General features: G+C 47.1%; 6 protein-coding genes across 6 annotated transcripts; 1 reads left to right on the forward strand and 5 right to left on the reverse strand.

Annotated features, from left to right (window-relative positions):
* Positions 1-1,532: 1,532 nt before the first annotated feature.
* BDV27DRAFT_121639 (N-acyl homoserine lactonase family protein) lies at positions 1,533-2,693 on the reverse strand. Its single transcript, XM_032065410.1, has 4 exons — positions 2,553-2,693; positions 2,353-2,500; positions 2,048-2,301; positions 1,533-1,986 (listed from the first exon to the last, which is right to left on the reverse strand). Exons 1-4 carry the CDS (start codon positions 2,657-2,659, stop codon positions 1,629-1,631), a joined length of 867 nt encoding a protein of 288 aa, XP_031932038.1. The 5' UTR covers positions 2,660-2,693; the 3' UTR covers positions 1,533-1,628.
* A 624-nt stretch (positions 2,694-3,317) lies between these two features.
* BDV27DRAFT_27922 (acyl-CoA dehydrogenase family protein) lies at positions 3,318-4,835 on the reverse strand. The gene is made up of 2 exons (XM_032076207.1): positions 4,215-4,835; positions 3,318-4,156 (listed from the first exon to the last, which is right to left on the reverse strand). The coding sequence occupies exons 1-2, from the start codon at positions 4,704-4,706 to the stop codon at positions 3,389-3,391; spliced, it is 1,260 nt and encodes a 419-aa protein (XP_031932039.1). The 5' UTR covers positions 4,707-4,835; the 3' UTR covers positions 3,318-3,388.
* Positions 4,836-5,098: 263 nt separating this feature from the next.
* On the reverse strand, positions 5,099-6,634 carry BDV27DRAFT_121642 (alcohol dehydrogenase family protein). The gene is made up of 5 exons (XM_032065412.1): positions 6,425-6,634; positions 5,593-6,371; positions 5,494-5,545; positions 5,400-5,444; positions 5,099-5,352 (listed from the first exon to the last, which is right to left on the reverse strand). The coding sequence occupies exons 1-5, from the start codon at positions 6,550-6,552 to the stop codon at positions 5,295-5,297; spliced, it is 1,062 nt and encodes a 353-aa protein (XP_031932040.1). The 5' UTR covers positions 6,553-6,634; the 3' UTR covers positions 5,099-5,294.
* An 812-nt stretch (positions 6,635-7,446) lies between these two features.
* BDV27DRAFT_153596 (acyl-CoA dehydrogenase family protein) lies at positions 7,447-9,074 on the forward strand (the record flags this gene model as incomplete). Its single annotated transcript, XM_032071823.1, has 4 exons — positions 7,447-7,782; positions 7,913-8,163; positions 8,252-8,859; positions 8,944-9,074. 4 exons carry the CDS (start codon positions 7,447-7,449, stop codon positions 9,072-9,074), a joined length of 1,326 nt encoding a protein of 441 aa, XP_031932041.1.
* A 1,010-nt stretch (positions 9,075-10,084) lies between these two features.
* Positions 10,085-10,462, reverse strand: BDV27DRAFT_153597 (uncharacterized protein; the record flags this gene model as incomplete). Its single annotated transcript, XM_032071824.1, has 3 exons — positions 10,085-10,172; positions 10,230-10,331; positions 10,419-10,462. 3 exons carry the CDS (start codon positions 10,460-10,462, stop codon positions 10,085-10,087), a joined length of 234 nt encoding a protein of 77 aa, XP_031932042.1.
* Positions 10,463-12,859: 2,397 nt separating this feature from the next.
* BDV27DRAFT_153598 (DUF3632 domain-containing protein) lies at positions 12,860-14,899 on the reverse strand (the record flags this gene model as incomplete). Its single annotated transcript, XM_032071825.1, has 3 exons — positions 12,860-13,354; positions 13,433-13,834; positions 14,792-14,899. 3 exons carry the CDS (start codon positions 14,897-14,899, stop codon positions 12,860-12,862), a joined length of 1,005 nt encoding a protein of 334 aa, XP_031932043.1.
* Positions 14,900-15,034: the final 135 nt, after the last annotated feature.

A 15,034-nucleotide genomic window follows, 5' to 3' on the forward strand; every position in this document is an offset into this window, starting at 1 on the left:
CTTCATTTCCCGCCAAACAGTGGAGATGCCAATCCAATATTTGTCCACTATTTCTCACACCGCTTGTAAACCTGCAGATTCTGTCGACAGTCACTCGATCTGTCGATGCCCCTTTTCGGCTGGTACTTGTTTGTATTTCTCTTAAGCTGGTATCATGACAGTTGGACAAGGTAAACTTTATCTACTCAGTAACGTTTTGTCTTTTCTTCCTGTCCAGTCTTTATTATTGATACCATAACATCAAAGCTGAAAATTAGACTTTCCCAGAAGGTCAAAGTGCATTTTTCGTGGTTCCATACACTCCACCCACGGCAATTGTCCGGGATAATTGAACTCCCCCAGAGTCCTACGGATTTTATAGCCGGGCACGGAGTACTAGAATCATAGACAACGCGACTACTGACTACTGACATGAAAGGGGAAATTTTATCAAAGATGGAACCTACTTAACGGGACAAGATCGGCGATTACCAAGCCTACAGATGCGATAAGTATCCCGACGGATCTCAAATCCCCTCCAATCCCCTCCAATCCGTAAGCAAGCAATACCTTGGAAATTGGGGAATAGAACAGAAGCACTCCGTCTACGGAGTATACCCTGCATTCTTTAAATATATCAAGCTAAATTCGAACTGTCGCAAACTGTCAGAATGCAGGCACAACATTTCCATCACACTGGACGGAGAATGGGTGGAGTCACTCCGTGGATCGTCGTACCTCCTCAGCTGCTACGTATCACACAAATTACGGAGTATGCAGCCCACCTATGACAGTCCACAGTCGTAGTCAGAGCTTCGTATGAGTAATCAGAACGTATCTGCACTTCTCATATGCTCATGACCTACATGATGATCATTATCATAGCTACTATAACTAGCTAACCTTCATTGCCAACAAAAGTTGGCCTTGATGTATGCCAGTGGCTAACATATGCACGCTAATTGGACAATATGTTCTATTAGTCCCTCATACGGAGATATAGTGCTGGCGCTTAGGACCTGCGGGGCACGGAGATGAATGTGTCCTGCATGTACAATATGTGATCTTTTTTTGTAAGGTGGATCCGTGGTTGCAAAGTAAGATATAATACTAATTTTCAAATGGTTACCTATTGAATTACGCTAAGCCTGATAACTCTACGTAAACAAAGTAGCTCCTGAGCGAGATTTACCAGGCTTCCTACTAGTATAGAGATTAGCTACACGGTCAACAATGTCGTGAGGAAGACATCGTTACAGGAAGGCTAGACCCATGTGAGCACAATACTTGACACTAACTATAGACATAGGATATGGACTAATCGGTACGCTTTATTGGTGTGTTTCTGTTTATAGCCACTAAGATCAACATGTTTGTTCAATGGAAATTTCAATGTTCCCCAGATACAAGAGAACAAACATGCTTTCATACCTAAATGAAAGTCTAGACATATTTTAAAGATGCATGTTAATTTGCTTATTACTATCAAGTTAGTAAATACATTGAACAAGATATTTTCGAACTTTTCAGAACGCTCTCTTTACGAACTATGTAGCCTATGCATAATTACAACAGCACATATTGAAGGCCACGGATGCTATACACAGAAACCTCTCCATCTTGTTCTACTACCAACCACAAAGATAATGTCACTGGTAAAATGACTTTTGCCGAATCAACGCGGTCCCAACCTCAAAATCATGACCAAAGATGAGTGTAGCCGAGTATAGCCTCTGCAACCGCCGGATAAAATTCGTACTATCCATCCAGCTCTTGTGGTCACGTAGCAGCCACCCCTGCGCATGATTATTCTCGTAGTTCTCCCGCACATGGAACTGGTCCGTGGTCCAGATGAATGTCCCGTCCTGGGGCAAATTGACCTGCATGATACACAGACCCGGCGTATGGCCCGGGCAGAGATGCAGAGTTATCCCCGTACACAGATCTAACTGCGAGTCGTTGAAGGTTTGCCAATTCAGGGACCCGTCTAGTGGGAGATAATCCGGACTAGTGCTTGTCAGTATATTGGGACGTAACAGAGCAGCTATGCAAGAGAGGAATAACGTACAGGTAGGAACCTCCTTCTGCCTTCGTCCCTGCTCCCCAGCATGCATGCTTAAACTCTTCCTCGTGCACGTAAATCGGGACGTCCGTGTTGAGGAAGTGTTCTAGGCCGCCGGCGTGGTCGAGATGCAAATGCCCCATGATGACTGCCTTGACATCTTTAATATCGTACCCGGCTGCTTTGATGGCTGCCGGAAGACGATGGTGGGGCTCATAACGCGTGCGAGGGAAGACGTCCGCACTCGCAGGATTCCATTTCTGTTATAATCCTTAGCATCTTTCCAATTTCTGTCGCACAATCATGCATACAATCTCAATATCTTCCGCACATCCTGTCTCGAACAGAATCAGCCCCATTTCTGGGTGATCAATGAGACCCGCAAGAACCATCAAGTCTCGCCAGTTCCGGGACGGTTGTGGATTGCTGGCAGTGGCCGAGCCCCCTGCCATGAACAGCCTGATTCTATTATTAACCTTCATCGAGTCTAGACGGCCTTGTGTGCTCTCACCATCCCTCCTCACAGCTGAGTGACCCTAAGTCCAGGAGATGCATTTTTGTTCCCTCCGGACAGCTATAGGCGGGGATGGCCGCCTTGGCCAGTTGCCTAGAATTCATCGCGGAGATTGAGTTCTGTTGTACCTGTGCTAACGGGTTGTTGTGGTTTGTATGGTATGTGACTTGGTGTCGATTTAACAGCTTGCTTGGTGCGGGGTAAGTGTCGCTCAATAGCCACAACATTGCGTTTGTTCGACCTCGAGTGGAGTCGTACTTTCTCTTCCTCCCAACCTGATTATGCATGTAACCCTTGTTATCTCCAATCAATTAGTACCTATACGATGTACTGTTGCGAGCACTGTCTTACGACTCAATTCGTTCCCCTTGCCGGGAAAATATTCTAAATCATGTGGTATTTTGTTGGAAACTTCCGGACATTCTGTCTCTGTGGATTTTTCAAGTTTTATATCAGCGGCCATTCTGGGCGAATCATGCACAATTATCAGAAAATTAATATTTATGCTAGCGATACCATTTTTGGCTTAATTAAATATGTAATGTACGCTGAGATGAACAGACTGAAATGCTGTTGGTTCGTGTACATACTCCATCAACTTTAATCGGCCTCCGTCCAGGACCCTGATTAAAATGTTCAGCACAAGGTGATAGCATTGCCGTAATCACTTTTCACTGCCATTGGATGTTTGATACAGCTATGTTGGAGGGTAGAAGACTATGTGCCACAGAAGATCCTTCGCGATTAGATATATCATTGAAGGGACGGCCTTAGCGTACAGCCAGAACAGTGAGATGGGCTATACTACATTTACGCCAAAGCTCCTGACCAACTCAAAGCTTAGAGCCGAAGGTAGAGACTAATGGATCATATCCTGCAGACTTGAAGATAGCCTCGATTTGCCTTCTCCTCACACCAACATTGCCCCCGTCAAATATAGGCAGGCACACAACATCATTGAGCAGCACCCCATATTGAGATTTTGCCTGGTATGCTTGAATACCGACGGCATTCATGCCTTCAATCACACACTGCACGGCATTTTCGGAACAAAATATCTTGGCTAGATACGCAATTTCGGCCGCCTCAGGCAATCTGTCCAAGGAAGAGCAAGCCTTCCAAGTCAATGCTCTACCAGCTTCGCAGCGCATTTTCATCTTGATCAGCAAATCAGCAACACTTTGCTTGTTGATAATTGGCTCTGAGCCGTTCCTCGTGTCCGATTTTGCAAACTGAAGTGTCATCTCACAGCAGCGTCTCATTAATGCTACAGCCATTGCTCCAACTAAGGCCGCCGAAGCAGTGAAAGCCGCTTCAATGACCTCTGCTCCAGTGCCGGGCATTGCGATGGCCTCTTTGGCCACGAAGTTCCGGAATCGGATATGGGGCCCAGACACAGCGCGGTGACCGATAGTCTCGGGGTGAGACACAACCGCATACGCATCGGGGGGATTAGCTGCAATATCGTCTCTCGTCACTAAGAGAATCATCGTTTGCCCTTTGGCATCTGCCGTAGCGTATGGAGCATCTTCACACCGACATGTAACACACTGGATATCAGCACCGCGATCGTCCCACCCAGCACAATTGGTTGCCCATAACTGTTCATCGGCATTAGTGAGTGCTTCCAAACAGATACGTCTCGATTCATCGCGTTACCTTCTCTCCATTAACAACCCACCCATTCTCAACCTTCCTCGCTGTAGTCCTTAGCCCCGTCCTCCCGTAATTAGCCGTCCCTCCCGGCTCAGAATGTACCAAACTCGCCAACGGCATCCCCTTCCTGTCCGTAAATGGACTCAAATATCTTCTCTTCTGCACTTCTGTTCCCCCAATGAGGAGCGGGGATAAACCAAGCCCGGTTGCGAGGATAGTTAACGCCACGCTGGCGTCAGCAGTATACAGCTCCTCGGTTAGGAGTGCCATGTCAACGAGGCCGTACCCCAAGCCGTTGTATTCAGCTGGCACCAGTGCTTGAATCAACCCCACCTTGACGGCTTCCTGGTAGAGAGGCCTGATGGCAGAGAACCTCGCCTGAGGAGTCGGTAGATTTTGGTATACTGTGTGGGCAGCTGCGAGATGCTTTGCCGCGAAGGAGCGCGCATGTTCCCAGACTTTGGCCTGCGTGTCAGATAACTCGAAGTCAATCATTCTGAGAGACAGTTTAGTAGGATGTAGATTTAGTTGAATATGAGATGAATTGTAAGAGGTAAAGAAGGGATTAAATAAGTGCTATCTCAAGAAAGATCCGTAAGAGAGTATCCGTCTGATTTACCGCTGGTGAAGTGGCATCGGGGCTTTTGTGGCTGCATTCATGGACAGCTACTGGTATGTACAAATCGGAATTTGTTCCGTTGGCGCCTTGCTGTCTGTGGAGCATTACTAGTATTAGCCATCGCGCATGAAGTACTCCTAGGGCAGAAAAGACGATACAAAACGATAGACTTGGAAATCATTACTTAAGGAAGAAGAATACAGATCGCATAGCCTGGAGGTTGGTGCTGTTTTCTTCTATGGAAGTAGCGCTCACCATTATTTACAACCGTCTTCGTTGCTTTATAAATCTACCGTTGTTTATCTGTCACGCTATTCTTAGAACTGGACAGAAGACCTGCCCAGTTATCAAGTTCATTGCATTATTACAACAATCATTTCGTAAACAGGACATCTTTGCATATAGGCTATTCAGCCAAACAGCATAGCTAGCCCATGGCCTTTCGGACTTAACTTTCAGGGGTTCTATTTTCCCGCTTCAAAAATGATCTTCTGCGATTTCATCTGGTTGAAATCATCATATCTATAATCTGTCAGTGAACCGTCAGCTATCATGGGTCTGAGACCTACGCCTGAATCGCCTGCGACAAAGGCCGAATATCACCAACCATGAAGCTACAAAACCGTTAGCCATGCCACCATTCAAGCAAAGCCAAGACCTTACCTCAAAGAGTCCTGCTTTCGAATCAGAAACTCCAAAGCATCCTCAAAGATACCTAATCACCAGTCAACATAACTCTACATTTAAAGGGCGGATACATACTGCGAACAGGACACCGTCCCATCTGAATCTGCAGATTCTTCCCGTACGCCTCATTGCCAGTCCAGGGAATCTCCCCATTATGAACCCCAATGCTCGAGATGCGACCCCACGGCCTCAAGTTGTCAAATGCCATACGCAAAGCATCACTATGCCCAACGACTTCAATGGCAACATCTGCCCCTCGACCCTCGGTAAGATCCTTCACGCGCTGCTTCAGACCCTCCGCATCAGTCTGGAAGTTCCACGGCTCGGCCCCCAAACTCTTCGCCAACTCCAGCCGTGACGGGACACTATCAACAGCAATCAAATGCTTAGGCCGATAATCCAGCGCACTGATCAACGCACAAAGTCCCACAGGTCCACAACCAAATAACAAGACCGTGCTTTCTTCAATCGTCGCCTGATCCATCCCCTTGAACGCATTCCTGGCGGCGAAGAACCCTGTTGGAAGGATATCCGCCATCAAGACGAGTTTCTTCTCATCTACGGCCGCGGGGGCCGCGACGAGGGTTGAATCCGCGGACGGAACGCGCGCGTAATCAGCCTGTCCGCCATCCAGCATCACCGAGCCGTAGAGCTTGCCTTTTGCGCAGCGCGAGGAGCATTTCCGGGCACAGTAGAAGCATTCGCCGCAGTTGACGGTGAACGGGGAGACGACGAGGTCGCCGACTTTAAAGCCGCGGACCGCGGAGCCGACTTCGACGATTTCGCCGGTGAATTCATGACCCATTACAAAACCCGTGCCGGACGGTTGGTGGCCGCGGAAAACATGGAGCTCACTGTTGTTATCTTAAGTTTTGGTCCATTTGATAAGGAAATAAATGGGGCCTACCTTCCGCATAGCGCCGTATAGCGTACTTTGACGATAACGTCGGTGGGTTCCTGGATCTGTGGGACGGGCCGCTGCTCTAGAGCGACCTTGAGAGGACCTTGGAAGACTACAGCCTGCATGGTGGACATTTTGTGGTTCGTTGTGTGGTACTAGAGATGTGGTGTTGAAAGTTGGGAGTCTAATGTGAGATGAACTACTTACTCCTCTCGATCACCCCACTTGAGGGGCACAACAGCCTCGGCTGTGACATGCGCATGTTCACTTTGTCACGCCTGTTTGTTTGCAGTGTTTTCCTAGAATCAGATTCCGTCTCATGGTTCGGAGAATATTATATTGCTGGGTTATTGTCTTTCTTAGTGTCCAGACTTTGATTCTTCGATATCCATACCTACTACATGGCATGTATTTTAGCGCCGACCTAATCTCTTTCACTCTTAAGTTTTACATACGTATCTATTTTTTTATTTTTTTTTCTCTTCTTTTTCTTTTCTGCTTTTAGTTCCATACGTAATAATGCTCCCTATACTTTATCAATATACAGTATGCACGCAAAATAAATACTAATAACAAACACGATACCGATAATATAATCCAACCTAGATCAACCTTCAAAATATATATGAACTAACCCACCACGGGCACATATGTACTTAATACACAATTTCTATACACAATTTCTCTCTAGTACAAAATAAGTACAAAAGTCCATTAAACAACAGCTCCAAAATAGAATCAAACCCAGAACCAAATCTTCACTCAAACAGTCTTCGTTCGGACCGGGGTAGATCGGAGATCTACAACATGTGATTGGCCAACGGCCCCTCGCCTCGGCATTAAACAGCTTCATGCGGGGACCTCGATCCGAAAACATAAACCATATAGAGTAACTTTCAATTATTATATCAAAACCACAATCCACTTCTACCTGAACCCAACCTATATCATCTCTCACCTAACTTTGTATAGACAATAACAAATCAATCAACTGAAGGGAAGAAAAGAGAGAAAAGGAGGAAAAAAAAATGTCCCCAACCAACTCCCCCAACCCCATCCCCTTCTCCGAACCCCCCTACCTCCGCAACCTCCCAAGCCCTTACTACACAGAAGGCCATCTGCGGTTCCAAAAAGCCTGCCGTGCATTTTGTTGGGAGAATCTGATCTCGCACGCCGCAGAATGGGAGAAGGATGGCCACGTTCCCGAGCATGTCTTTGAGACCTTCTGCAAGCATAACATGTTGCTGCCGAATCTGCCAGCGCCGTTGCCTGTCGATTGGTTGAAGAGATTGGGGATTCATGATATCTTGGGTGTTAGGGTTGAGGACTGGGATTATCTTTATACGGGCATTTACTGTGATGAGGTTTGTTCTCTTTTTTTCTTTTTTCTTTTTTTGCTTTTCTCTCCTATTGTTGTGGTATATGTGATGGGGAGAAACATTACACTACATTGCCCATTCCATGAAAAATTTCCAATACTGATGAGAAAAACAGATGGCACGATCAGGTCTTGCAGGCCCAGGCACCAGTCTAAGCGCTGGCTTCGCGTTCGGAATCCCGCCCGTCCTCAAATACGCGAGTCGGGAACTGCAAGAGCGCGTGCTGCCTGACATGCTCACCGGCCGGAAGCGCACCTGTATAGCCATTACCGAGCCCGAGGCGGGTAGTGATGTTGCCAATATTACGACCACGGCGACTAAGTCTGCCGATGGGAAGTTTTATATTATTAATGGAGCGAAGAAGTGGTATGTTTCTTTTCCTGTCTTTTCCATTCTTTCCTTTCTGGTTTTATGTGGCTCGTAGTCTGGAAACCAGGGACTAATTGAGAGATAGGATCACAAACGGAATCTGGTCCGACTACACCACAATGGCCGTGCGCACCGGTGGACCCGGCGCCTCGGGCCTGTCCGTGATGGTCGTACCCTTGAAGGGCTATCCCGGGGTGACAATGCGCCAATTTCACGTGTCGGGCTCAAAAACCTCCGGAACAACCTACATCGAACTCGACGACGTCAAAGTGCCCGTAGGAAACCTGATCGGTCGCGAAGGCGACGGCATGCGAACCATTATGACGAACTTCAACCACGAGCGCCTGACCATCTCCGTGCAATGCACGCGACAAGCCCGTGTGGCGCTCTCCGCTGCCTTTGGGTACTGCATGAAGCGGGAGGCGTTTGGGAAGACGCTGATGGATCAGCCGGTTGTCCGACATCGGTTGGCGAAGGCCGGGGCGGAGTTGGAAACGGTGTCAGCGTGGATTGAGCAGATCTTGTATCAGCTGTGTAAGTTAGAGAAGGTAGAGGCGGATCGGTTGCTCGGGGGTGTGACGGCGTTGGCGAAGGCGAAGGCGGCGATGGTGTTGAATGAATGTGCGCAGTGTGCGGTTCTCTTGTTTGGAGGTGCTGGCTTGACGCAGGGCGGACAGGGTGAAATTGTTGAAGGTATGTTCTTTCTTTCTCTCTATTTTTTTTTTTTTTTTTCGCATTATTTGGAGTTGGTTGAGAATGGTTGACTGACTTAAACAGCTATTATGAGGGATGTCCCTGTGGCCAGGATTCCGGGTGGTTCGGAGGATGTTCTGCTGGACTTGTCTGTGAGGCAGCTTGTGAAGATTTACCAGACGCAGGAGAAGAAATTGGGCCAGGCGAAGATTTAAGATGCTTGTATGACTTTTGTATCAGCTATGTTTATGTTATTTGGTATAGTTTCAGGTTATACTTACAGAGATAGCAGCTAGAAGCAAGACGGCAGTAGACAATTGAAGTAGATACACTATATTCACGTTATCTAAACCACAAGATATTGCCTAGTAATGGCATACTACGAATTGTCTACGGCGCGCTTGAAAACAGACCATGCTCATCACAGCGCTTACCAGCTCGACGGCGATTCTTGATAGCAAGATGACGAATATAGTACTTCCTCGGCTTGCACAGTCACGAAAAGAACCATCCTGGTAGTAGAGTAACGCATCGCGCAATCGGGCAGCGATCGACAAGTCGAGTCATCCTGCTCTTGGCCGAGTCCACAGTGTGAATCCACAATACCATGGAAAATACCACGATATGAGTGCGAAGCAGACTGCGACAGCCGTAACTAGCTTCCAATATGGATAGACAAAGGCGTGACGGGATGATTATCGACTACGCTTCAGACGCGTCAAACTGAGCGATTTGTGTCCTCTCGACCGAGAGTTGCGGTACCGATGAAAACCTGCCGAGTCGCATCGCCGAGCATCTATACCCGATGTTTGACCGAAAAGCACGCTGGATCCGCCTGAATTCCACAATATCCTCATTTGACCCGTCGCCGTTACCCAGCGAATACTTCTTGTAATGCATAGCGCGTCCATGAGTGCCGAATTTTGGTCGAATGACTGGGATTGGCTAAGACAGCGACGAAGAAGGCAGTCGCAATGGCCAAGGCAGGATTTCGAAAGGATCGCGAAATATGTTGACCACTGTTTCATCAGACGGAAGGGATCTGCGATTAGTCATGCGAGAAGAAAGGGAGCCAGTCGAAAGTCACATGATCAATGTATTGGTAACATGGAAATGTATAGGTAAAGAAGCTGCAGAGCATTAAGAATGTAAACATCAAGCCATCACGTCGAAGAGATTCGCGTAAGAAAACAAATGAATGATAATTAAGAGCCAAATTCCATCGCTAACACCCACAACACAAGCACTCGACACACTCAATACAGCATTCGCAGGTCTCCTCACAGAGGAAGCAACAGCACATGGCCATAAGACTGTCACTGTTAGTTTTACTTTCTTTATCTGCGCGGATATCAGTAGGTGGTTCTTACCAGGCGGTCAGACAACCACGGTCCTTCTTCTCCTCCTGGGGTGGGGGTTGCTGGTACTGCATCGGCTGGGGAGGAGGATATTGGCCGCCAGGGGGAGGGTAGCTATGCGATGCGTTAGCGGCGATGTTGCCAAACAATAGAAAACCAATGAAACTGAAATGAAAAGAAATAAAAGAACCAAATACTTACTATCCCTGGGGAGGAGGCTGCTGGTAAGGTTGCTGGTAAGACATATTGTATCTAGGGAGGGAACGACGGTTGTATCACGTAGGGAGATGAAGGGAACGGAGGTCAAACCAACGTAAATAAAAAAAAAAAAAAAAAAGAGAGAGAGAGAGAGAGAGAGAGTATGGGGAAAAGTAACGGGTCAGGAGGTTTTTAAGACTTAAGTAACAGTTAACTTCTAAGGCCGGGGACCAGACAAACAGGCAGAACTAATAGCGGTGATTTCAGCCCTGCTGGTAGACGCATCGGTTCTCTTGGCCCTGCAATTGACGCCTGGGGTCCACCTCCGCCAGCACGATTGGGTCTGGCGATGGAATTTTCATTGACAACTAATTATTGAGCGGGTTGGCAGTCCCCCTTGTACGACGGAGTCTTGGCTCTGACCCTTTGTTACTAAGTACGTTCACTATCATCTGGCCAGGGAATGCTGGCGCCTAGTCATTGCACTTGCAATGTGGACCGCGCGAACCATGGGCAACAACGCATCGACTTCTTGTTCATCGGTGAGGCCCTGGGGGTTGGTGTGGCTGAGACGGGCAGAAAAAAACTATGCATGTTCAACTCCAATACTATTTACATATTACTTACATACAGTACATCCTTAACATACCATGAAGACTGCCAAGCGCTACTTATTGACCACTAGAACCTCCCCAAGCCAGCCCCTTAAGGCTGGGACTCCGCTGCCAAGCCCCAATCATGATGACCGACGGCCCTACTTGATCTCCACTGCCCCTGAATCATGATTGGATCAGAATGGTGTTGCCTAATGACAGTTTCATTTTGCTTTCTTCCCCTGTTATGAATGAACACACCGTCATTAACATAACTTGCACTACTACGAGTCAAATCTGTTTCATAAGGTGTGGCTGGAGTCAACTGACAGTGTTCTAGGCGAAAGTGCACATGCCATCCGTACCTATCAATGGTGCAGGACTTTCCTTTTCTGGTACAACGGCGCTAATGAACAGGATCTCACTATCCACATCTATTAATATATTTGGTAGTGCAGGGTTCATGCCTGGTGCGACATCCCAAATTTGTCCGTGTAAGACAAATAATCGAGGCAATCATTGCCCCGCCAATAGCGCGTTGGTTAGGGAGAGGTCCAGAGAAGAGATGCGTAGTAGTATATAGTATACAGTAAGTACGGAGTAATGTATATCAGACTGTCAATACAGAGTACTTTGTAGTAGTCTTGCGAGTCCATCACGTGCCTGTCAAGCCACCCATGTTGGGGGCCAATCGGGTGGAACCAATCCCTAATTCCGCCCACGAGACTTTCAACATTGACGTTATTGTATTCGTGTTTCACATTGAAAAACAGTCGAATCATGTGCAGAACAGGACATACATACCAAAAACTTGACCCGAGGTGTGAGTGCAAGGCATCCCTGATGTCGGCCGGTATGTGTTCTCATGCTGATCGCATTATAAAAACCAATCAGATGCGCGAGACGCATGCAATGCTCCCAACCTGAGAATGCGATCTACAGCGCACAGTTTCGCCAATGTATCTTAAGGTTTATTGTCAATAGCCCTGGCTTCGTAAGAGGTATTGCCGAAACCTAATATGCGAGACAATGACGTTTCTTGAAAACCACCCAGTTGGCCATATATCACAGCAACCCCGAGGGGAGGGGGGAGGGGAGAAGCGGGAATAAAGTACTATACTGACCACCTGGCAGATATCCATAATTCCCAATACTGTAACTCGAAAGGGATACCTTGTCTTCTTTGTAGGCTCAGTGATGGGCACTGAACACTGGACCAGGAATCCCTTAAAGTTACTCACCATGCGACGATATTCTTTATGAATTGGACCGGGCACGTTGCCACGTGCAATTAGTCCTACTAAACCTCCTAGCACGGCCTCGAACTCGATAGCCAAAGCCGGGCACCAATGGAATCTATGCCCATTCTAAACAAGCAATGGGGCTGCTTTGAATTTCTGGCTCTGTGTCACGCCAAGCCAGGTATCCACTGAGCCAAGGGATATATACGCCGGTCATATAGCGTCATAGAATGTATGCAGAGGAGTTCCTTAAGAGACACTACTTGAGCAGAAGGAGACAGTTCTTTGATATTGATATCTGTTACCTATCTCGCCTAAGTTGGTCACTTTGAGTGGTACCCGCAAGAAGTAGTTGGAGAATGACGAGTGAATATTGCGCGAGGCGGGATATCGATTATCATGAGCCTATATAAAGAAGTAGTAAGAAAAAGAAAAGACAAGAGATAGACGCCCAGAAAAGTGAAACAGCTGAATTCCACGTTACAATGATAAAATAGTAGAAACCTCCTTAATGGGAGCGACAGTAGGTCGCAACAATAAATCAGCTTTTGCGTGGACTATGCGAAGAGAAAGCCATGGAAAGGCGGTTCACAACTTAATATTCCTCGGCTCAATCCATGTCAATCTCAATGTCTTCAGGGTTTACACTTACTTGCATGCCTCGTGCAGCAAGCTCCGCATCAAGAGCTTTAAAGACCCTGGTTAGAAATATTTTCTCACCAGGGAGCTCAATGCCCATCCTCATCCCTTTGAACACCGCCGCTTCAAAGCAAGCCCTGGCCAGCTTGGCAATCTGCTCGTTTCCACAATGATAAAAGTGTTTGTAGCGCCTTCTCCAGAACACCCATCTAGCAATACTGAAGCCGCTACATGGAAACTCGGACTTGGGAGCGATGTCTCCTGGTGCAGTTGAATCTTGTACGCTATCACCCGCAGACGGAGGTGGGTAGACATGGTTTGTTGCTGTGAAAGTCGCAAGCTTGAAGCTTTTGTACTTCAACCAGGCAAGACATGCGGGGAGGAGCTCAACAACGGGGACACAAGCATTGCTTGCATTTTCCTCTCCTTCTACCCGCGTCAAGAGTCTCTCCGTTTCAAATGCCTCCTTGAACAGTCACAACGCGCAACGACCAAGCTCAGAAGGATAAACTCCAATAGCACACAGCCTGGCTGTGAGTGCTACCAGGCCCTCCCACTGCGCTGCCGTATATCCCATAGACTCCTTCATCGAGACATCCTGAAACTCCTGCACAAGATAGGGGAGGTCAATCCACAGACGCTGTCCATTAGGTAAAAATACCTCTTCTGGTTCCTCATCGACAGAGGTGTCCTTAGCCTTGCGCGTGACCGGCCCGCACTCTCGAGCCTGCAGAATCAGTGTAACGAGTCGGTCATGTTCGGCACTGTCAGCAGGATGTCTTTTTGCTACGTGGATGAGCTTGTCCCATAGGTCGTGCAAGCCTTCTTCAACAAATGAGAAATCCCACGTATGTTCAATGTATCCCTGACTGAAGTTGAGTATTCTCCATCGGAAGTCTTGCCAGGCCTCACGGGGATTTGCGGGGTCGTATGTAAACGTCTGGCGCTTTTGTTCGCGGGTAAGAATTTGCACGCCGCAATTCCCAGTGGGGCAATCGGCCCTAATTGTGGGATAGAATAGTAATTGAGAGAAGGAAAGGGATAATATTGTGAGGCTGGGGGAGAGGGGTGGTGATAACAGTGAGGGCAGTGGTCGTCGCTGGAGAGCATAAAAAAAACTCCAAGCTGGATGCCTGGTCCTGTGCACTTCGTAGTGACCAATCAAAGCCAGTCTAGCGTATTACAGATGAGGGATTTTTCCGTTGTTATACTGAATGGAGGCCAGTACGTATAAAGGTGCTCTTTGTGCAAGGTATTGAGACAGACATTCTTTCTTTACTGTGTGGACGTGGGAAAGACAACAAATTATACTCATTACATATTGGGAGCATTTCTGTCTATTTCAGGCATGAGAGATAATTTATTGTTTATAACCATATGGTGACAATGAAACGGACATTCATCCGGCTGGTATTATATAATAGTGATACATTCTTTACTTGGTGCAACTTGATCACCACCTTCTATTCACTATTATATTCGATCATTGTTTTCTGGGAGGCTCAGGTCCTGACAGCTATCATAAGAAGTAAACTAGAAGAATTGAGCAAATTAGGAAAGCGAAACACAGAAACTGAGCTCTCACTCGAGATTTCCTACCCCGATCAGTCAAACAATACGTTGAGACGCTACACACAGAACGCCCATCCGCCCACTCACTTATAATGCTACCCCGAGGTCAGGTAAGTGTGACTGGAAGAAACTTGGTTGTTTCGATATTGTGGAATGAATATCGCAGCCATGTTATGAATATGATAAACACGCCGTCCAAGATCTTACACTCTCTTGAAACTGAAACCTCGAAGCTCACATTCTTCGACCTCTTCGGCTAAATCATAAGTTGATTGAGTCTTTTCAGACCAAACACCATCCTCTCGCCTTAAGGATGAAGCTCATCTCGAACATTATCCTCTTCGCAGCTCTCGCTGGTCCTCTTATTGCCACCGCCATCTTCGAGCCAAGAATTTGGTTTACATGCTATAGTTAAATATCGATTTGCTAGAGTATCCATGTTGCAGCTGAAAATGACTGCATGCCCGGGTGATACAAGGTGTGAGTTGGGATCATCTCCGTGGAAATGAATTAGTACATAACTTTTGCTGCTGTTCGTAGACTGAAACCAGAGAAGAAACGGAAAAAAAAAAAA

This window comes from Aspergillus caelatus, assembly GCF_009193585.1.
Source record: "Aspergillus caelatus strain CBS 763.97 unplaced genomic scaffold BDV27scaffold_17, whole genome shotgun sequence".
In the NCBI taxonomy this organism is placed as follows: domain Eukaryota; kingdom Fungi; phylum Ascomycota; class Eurotiomycetes; order Eurotiales; family Aspergillaceae; genus Aspergillus; species Aspergillus caelatus.